The 13,746-nt window shown below is 38.0% G+C and overlaps 1 protein-coding gene across 1 annotated transcript in view; it reads right to left on the reverse strand.

Moving 5' to 3' along the window:
* The window catches only part of RAPGEF6 (Rap guanine nucleotide exchange factor 6), a 682,053-nt gene that overhangs the window by 246,032 nt on the left and 422,275 nt on the right, over positions 1–13,746 (reverse strand). The window contains exon 5 of the mRNA XM_042781366.1: positions 9,707–9,790. Coding sequence (XP_042637300.1) covers positions 9,707–9,790 — 84 coding nt within the window. The remainder of the gene's footprint in view (positions 1–9,706; positions 9,791–13,746) is intronic.

The following is a 13,746-nucleotide window of genomic DNA, read 5'->3' on the forward strand; positions in this document are numbered from 1 at the left end:
TGTTGTTGTTATGTGCCGTCGAGTCGGCCCCGACTCATAGCGACCCCTCCTTGGGTTTCCGAGGCAGTATCACTACGGAAGTAGGATTGCCCAACCCATTAGCAGTAGCTATTTCAAATTTCTAAAATAAGTATATATAAGATAGATGTATTAGACTGGGTTCTCTAGAGAAACAAAACCAGTAAAGCTTATATAGAGAGAGAGGAAGACAAATTTATCTTAGGAAAATGGCTCACACCCTTATAGAGGCTGGCATATCCAAGTTCTTGGATCCAATGTCAAGCTGGAAGCTTTCCAGACTCATGCAGCTGCAGGGGCTCAGGAGCTCAAGGTTGGCAGGCAATATACAGGCTGTTGACTCCAGTGAATAATGAATCCAAGATCTCCAGGCAGAATGGTGGATTGTTCACTTATGGATAGTTGTAAGCAGAATCCCAATAATTACCAAGAATTATGTATCCAGCAAAACTGTCCCTCAAATATGATGGTGAAATTCAGACATTTCCAGATAAGCAGAAATGAAGGGAATTTGTTAAAACCAGACCAACCTTACAAGAGATGGTAAAGGGAGCCCTTTGGACAGAGAAGCAACAACAGCCAACAACAACTGACCATTAACACACATGATGATATAACCCAGAAAAACCAACCGAGCTATAGAAGTATCCAAAGTAAATAAGCCTACAAGATTGTGAACAGGGAACCAGAGACATCAACCAACAAATGAGGACAACTACAAACCATAAAGAGGGGAAAAATTCTGTTTCGTTACAGAACTTCTAGATGGTAGGGAAGTCAAGACAACTACAAGACAGAACGGCCTGTTCTAAACCTGGGAAGAAAACTATAAATCACAGGGTAACCTCAAAGAAAAATGATAAACCTTCACATCAAAATAAAAAAGACGACCAGTATAAATATTCAGCAAATACTAAAACAATAGCAATGAAGGAAGTGATAACATGACTCATAAACAAAATGAGCTCAGCATAGAAAATTATATGGAACAAAGAAATCAACACCATGAAAAAGCACATGACAAAAATGATAGCAACAAATTTGTATATGCTGATAATTACATATCTGGCAAGGGACTTATTTCTAAGATTGATGGAAAACTCCAATGCTTCAATACCAAAGGAATTAACAATCCAATTGAAAACCTGGCAGAAGACATGAATGGACACTTTACCAAGGAGGATATTCAGGTGGTCAGCTAATACATGAAAAGATGCTCACAATCATTGGCCATCAGAGAGATGTAAATCAAAACAACAGTGAGATACACCGTCTCACCCCAGCACTGATAGCAAGGTTCAATGACACAGAAAATAACAAATGCTGGTGGGGATGTGGCGAGATTGGGACTCTCATACACTGCTTGTGTGACTGTGAAGTGACACAACCTCTGTGGAAAGCAATATGGCGATTCCTTAGAAAGTTGAAATTGGAGATACCATTTGACCCAGCAATCCCATTACTAGGTATATATCTTAGAGAGGTGAGAGCCAGGGCAGGAACAGATACATGCATGCTCATGTTTATCACAGCAGTATTTACAATAGCAAAAAGATGGAAACAACCTACATGCTCACCAGCGGAAGAGTGTATGACCAAACTGTGATACACACACATACATACCGGAATCCTATGAAGCACTAAAGAATAACGTAGAGTCTGCAAAACACCACGTTATATGGATGAACTTGGAGGACATTATGCTGAGTGAAATAAGTCAATCACACAAGGACAAATATACTATTAGTTTGTTGTTGTGGAGGGTCAAGGAAAGGTTTATATTATAGAGGGAAACTTCTTTGTTGGTTGACAGGAGTGGGAGGGGAGGGGAGGGAACACTGAAAGAGAAAAAAAAAGCATTGACCCATGTCACTTTAGTTTTGTGTATTTCACTGTACATAACCAAATTAAATTTCAAGGAAATGCATTTTAAAAAAATTTTTTAAAAAATAATATATAGTTAGCCACTCCATTCTCCTTTCTCATGCCGATGGTTTCCCTCATCCAGGATGATTGCCTTTGTTCTATCCAAGGTTTAATGAAAGTGTCTCTTTTGAATCTGAGGTCTCTTTTCCCTTATTACATAAGTAATACTCAAAACATGGAAATAACCTAAATGTCTATAACAGATGAATGGATAGACATATTGTGGTATACCCATATAATGAATACCACTGAGCAATTTTTAAAAAAAATTATGAAAAGCATAATGTTTCCAACATTCCTAGCCCTCTGCCCCCAAGACTGAGAACAGGCAAAGAATGTCTGCTCTTACTACACTGTTTCAGCAATGTACTGGAGTTCTAGCCAGTGAAATAAGGCAGGAAAAAATAAATAAAAGGCATTTATATTGAAAAGAAAGAAAAAAAAAACTGTCTTTATTCACAAGTGACAAGAAAGAAGCAAAACCATCTTTATTTACATGTACTAAATCCTCCAGAATTATAAAAAGCTATTAATATAGCAAAGGAGGCAGGAGCTCTGGTAGTCTAGTGCCTAAGGCACTTGACTGCTAACCAGAAGGCTGGTGGATCAAACCCCCCCAGCCACTCCTTGGAAGGAAGATGGGGCAATCTACTTCCGTAGTGATACTGCCTCAGAAACCCAAGGAGGGGTCGCTATGAGTCAGGTCCAACTCAACGGCATGTAACAACAATATAGCAAAGGAGCTCTAGTGGCATAGTGAATAAGGTACCTGGCTGCTAACTAGAAGGTTAGAAGTTCAAACTCACCAGCTGCTCCCTGGTAGGAAGATGGTGCATTCTACTTCTGTAAAGATTTACAGCCTCAGAAACCCAAGGGGGTCACTATGAGTCAGAATTAATTCACTGGCAATGAGTTTGGATTTTGGTTTTATAGCAAAGTGAACTTAGGAAGGCTGTAGGACGTAAGACTAATATAGTGAAGAGTAAAATAGGCTGACAAAGAAGATCTAAATAAATGGAGAGTATATTTTGTTCACTGGTTAAAAAGTGTCAACTGTTCAGATGTAAATTCTCCCTAGACCTCCCTATAGATTCAACAGAATACCAACCAAATTCCTGCAGGCTTTTTTAAATTTTTAAATTAACACTATGACACCAAAATTCATACTGGACTATAAAGAATCTATTAATAACCAACACAATTTTGACCAAGTTGGAGAACTCTTATTACATGATTTAATGATTAAAAATCCTTTGTGACCCTGGGTTATTCAAAGGTTTCTTATGTGACATGAAAAGCACTATCTATTAGAAAGAAAAAAACAATTGGTAAATTGTACTTTAACAAAATTACGTACTTTTTGCCCTTTGACAGACACGGCTAACAAAATGAAAACACAATTCAGACTGGAAGAAAATGTATTTGTAAATCACTTATCTGCTAAAGGACTTGTATAGACCATATATAAAAAAATTTTCAAACTCTAAAAAACTAAACAAGGGCACCAAAATGATTCTAAGAGATATTTCAAAAAAGATATACGAACGAGAAGCATATGAAAAGGTGCTCACCATTATTCCTTCAGGCAAATGCAAATTTGAAAGCACAATCAGGTATCATCACAAACCTACTAGGATGTGTTATTTAAAAAGACTGACTGTGGTATACATCAACAGATGACTGGATAAATAAAATGTGTAACAGTCATATAATGGAATCTTAATCATAAAGAGAAATGAAGGTCTGATACATACTATCGCATGGACGAACCTTGAAAATATTATGCTGAGTAAATTGAGCCAGACACAAAAGGACAAATGTCATATGGTCTCCTGTGAAATATCTAGAACAGGCATAAACACAGAGACGAAAGTTTATTAGTGTTACAAGAAGCTAGGGAGGTAAGGAGGTAAACAGAGAAAGTTACAGTTTAGGGGATACTGAACTTCTATTTATGGTGATGAAAACTGTTTGGAATCATAGTGGATGTTTACACAACATGGACAACGTAATTAACGTCACTGAGTCTCACACTTAGAAATGGCTGAAATGGCAAATGTTTTGTTATACATAGTGTACCAAAATAAAAATGTTCCAGTTACATAAAATTCTAGAAAATGTAAACTAATCTGCAAATAATCAGTGGTTGCCTGGGGTGCAAGGGAGGAATGGGGAAGAACAAGAAAGGAGATTTACAAAGGGGCAAGAGAAAGTTTTTGGGGTGAAAAATGGTTTTATGCATGTAGACATACGACAGAACATACTAAATTGTACAATTTAAATATGTGCATTTTAGTGTATGTCAATTAGACTGTAATAAAACAAAGTTGGGGGGCTGGGGGACAGGGAGAGAAATAAGAGAATAAAAAAGCAAGCAAATAATGGGATAAAATGTTTGCAAGTCATATGCTTGACAGATGGCTTGGGTCCTAATATATTAAAAATTCCTACAAAACAATCACAATACGACAAATAACCCAACTTAAAACCAGGCAAAAGAGTTAGAGACTACATAAAACAAAAGGCCAATAAACAGAAGGAAAAGTGCTCAAAATCATTATTCACCAGGAAAAAAAAAAAAAAAAAAAAAACAATTCATACTTACTTGTTGTTGTTATTGTTAGGTACTGTCAAGTCGTCGCCAACTCATAGCAACCTTATGTACAACAGAACGAAACATTTCCCGGTCCTGTGCCAACCTACTATACCTGAGCCTACTACTGCAGCCACCATGTCAATCCATTTTGTTGAGTACTTACTAGAGTAACTAAACCTAAGACTGACAGTAGCATATGCCAATACGTATGTAGAAGAACTAGAAATAACCTTTATACATGGTGGCAATCTAAAATGGTATAACCACTGTGGTATATGGTTTGGTAGTTTCTCATAAAGTCAAACTTTACCTGTTCTATGACCCAGTAAGTCCACTCATAGGTATTTAGCCAAAAGAAACAAAAATACACCTATAAATAATTTTTTCATAGTACGTGTACTTACAACAGCTAAGAACCAAAAAGAAAAAATATACCCCTTGAAAGGTGAACAGATTAACAGATTGTGGTATATTCATATAATGCAATATTACTACTCAGTAACAAAAAAAAAACAAACTAGTGATAACAACATGGATAAACCTCAAAAACACTGTACCAAATGAGATAAAACCCAAACCTACTGTCATCGAGTCAAATCTGACTCACAATGACCCTCATATGGTTTCCAAGGCTGTATATCCTAATGGAAACAGATTGCCTCATCTTTCTCCCATAGAGTGGTTGGTAGGTTCAAACCACTGACCTTTTGGTTAGCAGGCCAATGCCTTAATCAAGCACCACCAGAGCTCCTTCAAATGAGACAAATCAGACACAAAAGAGTACTTACTGTGTGATTTCATTTACATTACAATTAAGAACAGACTATAGTAACCTATGGTAGTAGAAAGCAAAAAAAAATTAGCAAAGAGGCAGAAAATTGTGACAAAAGAGAACTTTTGAGGTCCTGGAAATATTCTTGATTGAGGTATTGGTTACATAATATATACTCGTTACACACTCAAAACATGTGCCTACAAATCTAGAATAGCCAAGGCCTTCATGAACAAGGTGACAGATTTGTTTTATTTATCAAAGCTCATTATAAAGTTGTAGTAATTAAGCATGGATAGAAAGAAAATCAAATGGAACAGATTATGAACCCCAAAATAGGCACAAACTTACATTAATATTTAACATATGAACAATGGAACACTGAATTAAAGTGGATAAATGTCAGTATTATTCATACAAGTAGCTATGTGGAAAGTGAAACAATGTTATACCACACCCAAATATCATTCCAGGTAGACTGTAGATCTAAATGTGAACGGAAAATAAGAAATGTTCTAGAATGTCAGAAGGGCAGTACTTGCACAGGGAGATAGTGAGGAATGCATAGTAAAGAAGGACATAGAGAAGAGGTAACTACAGGGAGGAAGTGGGAAGAGAGCTGTTACAGTGTGAGGATTGTAGTCGATGTCATAAAACAAAATGTGTATGAACTGCTGCATGGAAAATGAATTTGCTCTGTAAACTTTCACCCAAATCACAACAAAAATTTAAAAAAAAGAAAAGAAAACCCTGTGGGGCAGTTCTACTCTGTCCTGTAGGGTCAGTATGAGTTAGAATTGGAAAAAAAAAAAATTCTACAATGTAAAGAAAAATATCTTCATGATTTCAGGGTATAGAAATATTACTTACATAAAGAAGGCATTAAGGACTGTACATGTAAAAAATGCTAAATTGCCAACGTTTTGTTATATATATATTTGCCACAATAAAAGAAGGCATAAAGGAAAAGACAGCTGAATTACTCTGTATTAGAATTAAGAACTTGTGTTCATCCATGACATTAAGAGAACGACAAGTGACAAAGTGAGTAAAAGGCATCTGTGACAAAAATAACAAGGATTGTTATTCAGAATATACAAAGAATTTTTACATCTCAGTAACAAAAAATGAAAAAAAAATAAAACAAGCTATGATGATATATTATATAGACACCAAAATGACTGAAATTAAATTGACAAAAAATTAAAAATATACAGACTAACAATACTAAGTGTTGCTAAAGGTATGGAACAATAGGAACTCTCATACCACAAAATGGTACAACCGCTCTGGAATACAACCTACAAATAGCAACTAAATGGAATATATACACACCTCAAAAGCCAACAGTTCCCTCTTGGGTATATCCAAGAAAAACACATGTACGCATGCATCTAATGTTCAAAAATATTCATAGTTGCTTTACTTATAACCCACTGCCATCAAGTTGAATCTGATTCATAACAATCTTATTGGGGGGAAAATAAAAACAACTCACGGCCGTCAAGTTATTGTGACTCATAGTGACCCCTCCTTGGGTTTCCAAGGTGGTATCTCTAGGGAAGTAGATTGCCCAATCTTCTTTCCAAGGACTGGCTGGGGGTTTGAACCAGTAGCCTTCTGGTTAGCAGTCAAATGCCTTGGGCACTATGCCACCAGAGCTCCCATAGGTCAGAGTAAAACTGCCCCACAGGGTCTGTAAGGCTGTAAATCTTTACAAAAGCAGACTGTCACATCTCTTTTTCCTGCAGAATGGCTGGTAGGTTCGAACCACAGACCTTTCAGTTAGCAGTCAACTGCTTAAACCACTGCACCATCAGGGCTCCCTTGTTTTCCATAATAGCCTTCAACCACACAATGTACTACTATAGCAGTAAGAATTAACTTTGATGAATTAGCCAAAAAAGCCATATACAAAAGAATACAATACTGTATAATCACATTCATATTAACAAACTACACTAAACAAACTACACTGTTTATGTATGCATACCAAAACCGAAAACCAAACCCATTGCCAATTAAGTCGATTCCAACTCATAGCAACACTACAGGACAGAGAACTGTTTCCAAGGCTGATATTTTTACAGAAGGAGACTGCCTCATCTTTATCCTGTGCAGAGGCTAGTAGGTTTGAACCACCTTCAGGTAGATCGCAACCAAATGCCTTAACCATTGTGCCATCCGAGCTCTTAATGTGTGCATACCCAGGGGCTAGAATTTTACCGACATGCAATAACGATTAAATTCTAGGAAAATGAGAGTTAATGTGAGAAAAGGCATTCAGGCTGCTTCTAGAGTACAGATCATGTTCAATTTCTTGATCTCGTAGTGATTATGCAAACATTCAATTTATGTTTGCCAAAGGGGCAGGGAGGCCACATCTTCTGATCTCCTCTAACCCCACAAGAGGAAGACAGAATCCCCATCAGTTGCCCAAGGCCTGTTCCTGCGAGACCAGACATGCTGCCTCCCTCCAGCCCTTTCACCAATGGTTCCTCTCACAGCACCCACCATCTCTTTGCTGGGCTTGATAATTTGCTGCAGTGGCCACACAGAACTCACAGATTACGGGGTTTATTAGAGAAGTACCAGACTACAATTCAAGTTCAGAAATGCACTCAGTCTCTTGCAGCCAGCCATCTCACTCAGCAGCCGGCAGTCTCAGTGGCACACTGCCCTCTCAGCAGTGCGTGTCTCTCACATCTCTCAGGAGCATGTTTCTCTTAGCAGCACATCTTTCTCAGCCAACAGTCAGAGAGACTCCTTCTAACCTCTAGGAGGGCTCCTTTTGAGGCTGGCAGAGTAGCCAAACTAACCAATCCCAACATCAGGGTTCTATACACCTGACAGAGAAAGAACTTCCCAGAAGACTGCTTTCTGCCACTGGCAAAAGAAATACCCCAGAGAGATGAATTTAACAATCAGGAGCTACTCAGTTGCTCACAGCAAATTCCACCACAGAGTTTACAAAGACTTATGGCTAGAAAAGCCATTCTAGGTAATTTACTACACTGCAATGTTGTCGTTGTTATTAGGTTTCACCGAGTCAATTCTGACTCAGAGACACTATGTACAACAAAACTAAACACTGCCTGGTCCTGCATCATCCTCATAATCCTTGCTATGCTTGAGCTCACTGCTACAAGCCACTGTGTCAATCTATCTTGTTGAGGGACTTCACCTTTTTCATTGACCATCCACTTTACCGTTCTCCAGGGAACAGTCCCTTCTGACAACATCAGTTAACTGCTTCAAGTCATCTTCACTTTCAACAAGCAAGGTTGTATTGTCTGCATACTGAAGGTTGTTAATGAGCCTTCCTATATATGTATGAATGTATATATATTGGAAGAGCTTATATATACGTATTACCTCAAAACTAGGAACCAGCCTATGGGGTAGATTATATCTTTATTACAATTTTCATTAATGAGGACACTAAGGCACAAAATGGTTAACTGATTTGCTGAAGAGGAGACCTGGTGACACAGTGGTTAAAATGCTAGGCTGCCACTCCACAGGAAAAAAATGTTGCAGACACAGGAGCCTGCTTCTGTAAAGATTTATAGCCTCAAATACTCTATGGGGAGTTCTACTCTGTCCTACAGGGTTGCTATGAGTCAGAATCAACTTGACGGCAACAGGTTAAATTTCCAAGAAGTAGTAGAGCAGAGATACAAACTCATGAAACTTCTCTTGAGAGCTCTGAGTAGTAGCTTACTAAAACCTTATGAGAACACTTAAGTAGGTACTATTGTTGTTCCTAAGGAGTTCTAGTGGTGCAGTGTCTAAGGCATGTGACTGCTAACCAGAAGGTTTGGTGGCTCAAAACCACTAGCCGCCCAGTGGAAGGAAGATGGGGCAAATTATGTTTGTAAAGATTTACAGCCCAGGAAACTCAATGAGGCCACTATGAGTCAGAATTGACTCAATGGCAATGAGGTATCCCCTATCCCATTGTTGTCCCTGGTTTACAGATGAGAAAAAGTACAATCAGTCCAAAGTCACATAACTAACACGTGATAAAATCAGAATTCTAACCTTGTTTGCCTAATTCCAAAGACCAATTATGCTATATTATTACTGCCTCTCTAAAACTAATAAAATAAAAATTAACAAAAAATCAGATCAAATCTCACAGAAAACTAAGTATCAAATAGGAGCAAGGTATTATATCATGGAGAAAACTTTAAAATATGCTCAGAAATAAAAGATGTTAATTTCTGCCAAGGATTTCCAGTGATGTCAATAAGCAAGATATGTAATGTATCACTTACTGGGAGAAAACACACATGCTGCATAAAAGAGCTTAACATAAGAGATAAAATAAATAAATAGTTGTAATGTTAATTTTACCTGACATACGCTCTAACCAGCAAATATAAACATACCTGCAGGGAGGCAAGACCATGGAGTCTTTCATAAGCACAGATCCAGAAAGCAGGATATACCAACATCTGGCAATAGTTTCTGAACTGTTTAAATAAATAAATAAATAAATCGTAAATAAATAAGCATATTTACGTGTGTACAAACTTAGTATGAAATACATAGCATGAGATACATTCTGATAATTCTGAAAATCATTAAAAATCAAGTAACAAGTACTACTTGGGAATTTGAAAATGTTGCCTTAGACTTTGATACAGACCATGGTCACATGGGAAAAAATATAATCATGATCTTAAGACAAAGACCTCAGAAGTGTACGTTCATTGTTGTTGTCAGGTGTCTTCGAGCCAGTTCCAACTCATAGCAACCCTATGTATAGCAGAAAAGAACACTGCTCGGTCTTGTACTACCCTCACATTAGTAGGTATGTTTAAGCCCACGGACTGCAGCCACTGTGTCAATCTATCTCATTGAGGGTCTTCCTCTTTTTTGTTCATCTACTTTAGCAAGCATGATGTACTTCTCCAGGGACTGATTCCTCCTGATAACACATCCAAAGTATGAGACAAAGTCTTGCCATCCTTGCTTCTAAGGAGCATTCTATATGTTCATTAGCTCTATTTCATTAATTATAAAGCCTTCATGCTCTTCATTTTTGTTTACTGGATCTATTACATTTGATGAAGATTAACTTAAATATATTATACCTACATATTGTTGTTGTTATTTGCTGTCAAATTGGACCAAACTTTTAGCAACTGCTACTTGGGTTTCCGACGCAATATCACTACAGAAGTAGACTGCCCAACTTTCCTTCTGAGGAGTGGCTGGTGGGTTTGAACCGCCAGTCTTCCGCTTAGCAGTCAAGTGCCCCAGGCACTACACTACCATAGCTCCTACATATTAGAAAATTGTATTTCTGAAAACATTTATGTATTTTAAAGACAATTCACATTTGTCAATGTTGCATATTCATTTTCAACTATAACTTCGATCATGACATGACCTGTTCACTTCTCTTAAATTTTATCCTGATAAACGTAAATAATGTCTACCCAATCATGCATTTTAAATGTGTTTGAGGAACAAAATAAAAGCATATTAGATGACTGTGTTGTCAGCATATCTTAATTCAGTTAAATCTCCAAAGAAAAGCCAGTATCATGTTAATGTTACTCTATAATCTAATCTTTTTCTTTGTTTCTCTCAGATATTTTTATCAACCATACCTAAGGCTTCAATTAATTCCAATATGTAAAACAAACAAGTTGCTGCCAAGTTAATTCTGATTCATGGAGACCCCCTATATGTCAAAGAAGAATGCTCTATAGGATTCGCAATGGCTAATATTTTTGGAAGTAGATCGCTGGGCCATTCTTATGAAGCACTGTAGGTGGACTTAAATTGCCAACCTTTCAGTTAGCACTGAAGCATGTTAATATTTACATCACCCAGGGATTCCCAATTCCAATATGTAGAAGATCCTAATATGTATGCAGTGTAATAAATTACTTAGTATGGCTTTTCTACCCATAAGTCATTGTAAACTCAGTGGTGGAATGAGCAACTGAGGAGCTCCTGATTGTAAATGTTATCCACCTGGGTTATTTCTGTTGGGCGTGACACAATGCAATGTTATGGGAGGCTCACTCTCAAGTGCTCAGAGTTCTGATGCTATGACTGGCTAGTTTGGCCACTCTGCAAGGCTCAAAATGAGGCCTCCTAGAGGCAGAACTCTCTCTGACTGCTGGTTGAGGAAGACGTGCTGCTGAAAGAGACACGTGCTGCTGGGAAAGAGACACAAGACACGTGATGCTGAGTAAGACACCGAGGGACATGCACTGCTGGGGGAGAGACTTGGCTGAGAGACAGTGGGCTGGGAGAGAGACTGAACGTTTTTCCTGAACTTGAACTGTAGCCTGGTGCTTCCCTAATAAACTCCATAATCTGTGAGTTCTGTGTGGCCACTGCAGCGAATTATCAAACCCAGGAGAGAGGTGGTGGGTGCTTTGGGAGGAACGGTTGGTGAAAGGGCTGGAGGGAGGCAGCATGTCTGGCCTTGTAGGAGTAGGCCTTGGGTTACTGCTGGTAATCCTGTCTTCCTCTTGTAGGGTTAGAGGAGGTCAGAACATGTGGCCTCCCTGCCCTTTCTGCAATGTATAAGCCAAATCTCTCCTCTGTGCTGCAGAACTGTTTATCAATCTACTTAACGTGTCAAGTTAAAGACAACTCATACTCACCACTTTCAAAATCTAATTATCATTCCCTTCAAGCTTCAATCTTTTCTAAAGTTTTCTGTTCTCAATGAATAGTATAATCATCTATCTATCTAGGTATATTTTATCTAGAAAACTAGGTCCATCCTCCAAATCATCTGACAGATAACTGAATAAGCTTTCTTAGGCAATCCTACCGCTTGCCACGAAAACGGTAAAAACACAGGCATACCTCGCTTTACTGCATTTCACTTTATTGCACATGGCAGGTATTGTGTTTTTTACAAATTGAAGGTCTATGGCAACCTTGGGTTAAGCAAGTGTATCACAGTGCCATCTTTCTGATAGGATGTGCTCATTCTGTGTCTCTGTGTATTATTTAGGTAATTCTCACAGTATTTCACATTTTTTCATAATGCTATTGCACACTTAATACAACACAGTATAATGTAAACGTAACTTTTATATGTACTGGGAAATAAAGATATTTATGGTGAAATTTGATTTATTGCAGTGGTCTGGAATTGAACTGGCCAATTATCTCCAAGGTATGCTTGTTGTCAATTTTACAGTGGATACTTCAAAGTTCTTTATATCCATTCCCATAATCAACTAGGGAAGATACAAATTCCTGCAAAAGTTAAAGTTCTTTGTATAGAAATCTTCCTCCTCACTCTTTTGAAATATGAGTTTTACAAAACTCAAAGGATAAATATGCCCAAAAATAAGACAAAAAAAAAAAAAAAATTAGGACTGGATGTCATCACTTTTACCCTACTTTGCTAAAGCAGTCACCAAGTTGTCCTTAGATTCTACTGTAAATGTAGGAAAGTCCTGAAGTTCATTTCTATGAACTTCTATGTCACCTTAGGAATCAGAAGTTGTTCAGACCTTGCAAAGAATTCCAGCCACAGAGCACTGCTTGGCAATGCACCTAGTAAGTAAACAACAGGACAGTAAAACCTTTTAAAATGGGGCCATGCCATCTTTATTTTGGGGATGCAAACAAATCTAAAAATAATTTAGCCCAGAGAAGGTAGGCATATTTGTAGTTAGCAGACCTGGCGTAGTGCCTAAGGACCCTGACTGCTAACCAGAAGTCTGGAGGTTCAAACCTACCAGCCACTCCTCAGAAGGAAGGTTGGGAAATTGACTTCTGTAGTGACACTGCCTCAGAAATCCATGGAGGGGTCACTATGAGTTGGGTCCAACTTGACGGCACATAACAACAACAACAACACTCCTCTCAAAGGCTTCACAGTGCTCCGGAGATAAAGATGAAACACTCTTAACGTGGTTTCTACCAAATGCTCAACACTTCTCTCTGCTTCCTCTCTATCATTCATAGTGTGTGAAAACACTGGCTTAATTTCATTTTCACTATCATGTTCCCTCCTACCTAAGTGCAACTATCTTCTCTACCTCCATCAATTTCTCTACTTCCACTAATCTCTAGACTTAAGCTGCTTACTTAACATTTACATGGTTTTTACAAAGTCTTTGGTGATTAGTTAGATATAGACTTGGGTTATTTATATTATTTAAACAGTGTGGTTATCGTATAACTTACGCACCATAAAATTCACCCATTTAAAATGTACAATTCACTGAAGTCTATGAAATTTATAGAACTGTGCAAACATCAATGCAATCGAGTTTTAAAACATTTCTATTACCTCAAAAAGATCCCTTAGGAGAGGTCCAGTAAGATGGTGGAACAGGCAGAAAGACTGCACAGACCCTCTTCAACAAAGAAATTGTTGCTGTTGTTATGTGCCATCGAGTCAGACCCAACTCATAGCGACCCCTCCTTGGGTTTCTGA

This window comes from Orycteropus afer, unplaced genomic scaffold (genome assembly GCF_000298275.1).
Source record: "Orycteropus afer afer isolate SDZICR_OR568_19922 unplaced genomic scaffold, OryAfe1.0 scaffold00112, whole genome shotgun sequence".
Taxonomy (NCBI): domain Eukaryota; kingdom Metazoa; phylum Chordata; class Mammalia; order Tubulidentata; family Orycteropodidae; genus Orycteropus; species Orycteropus afer.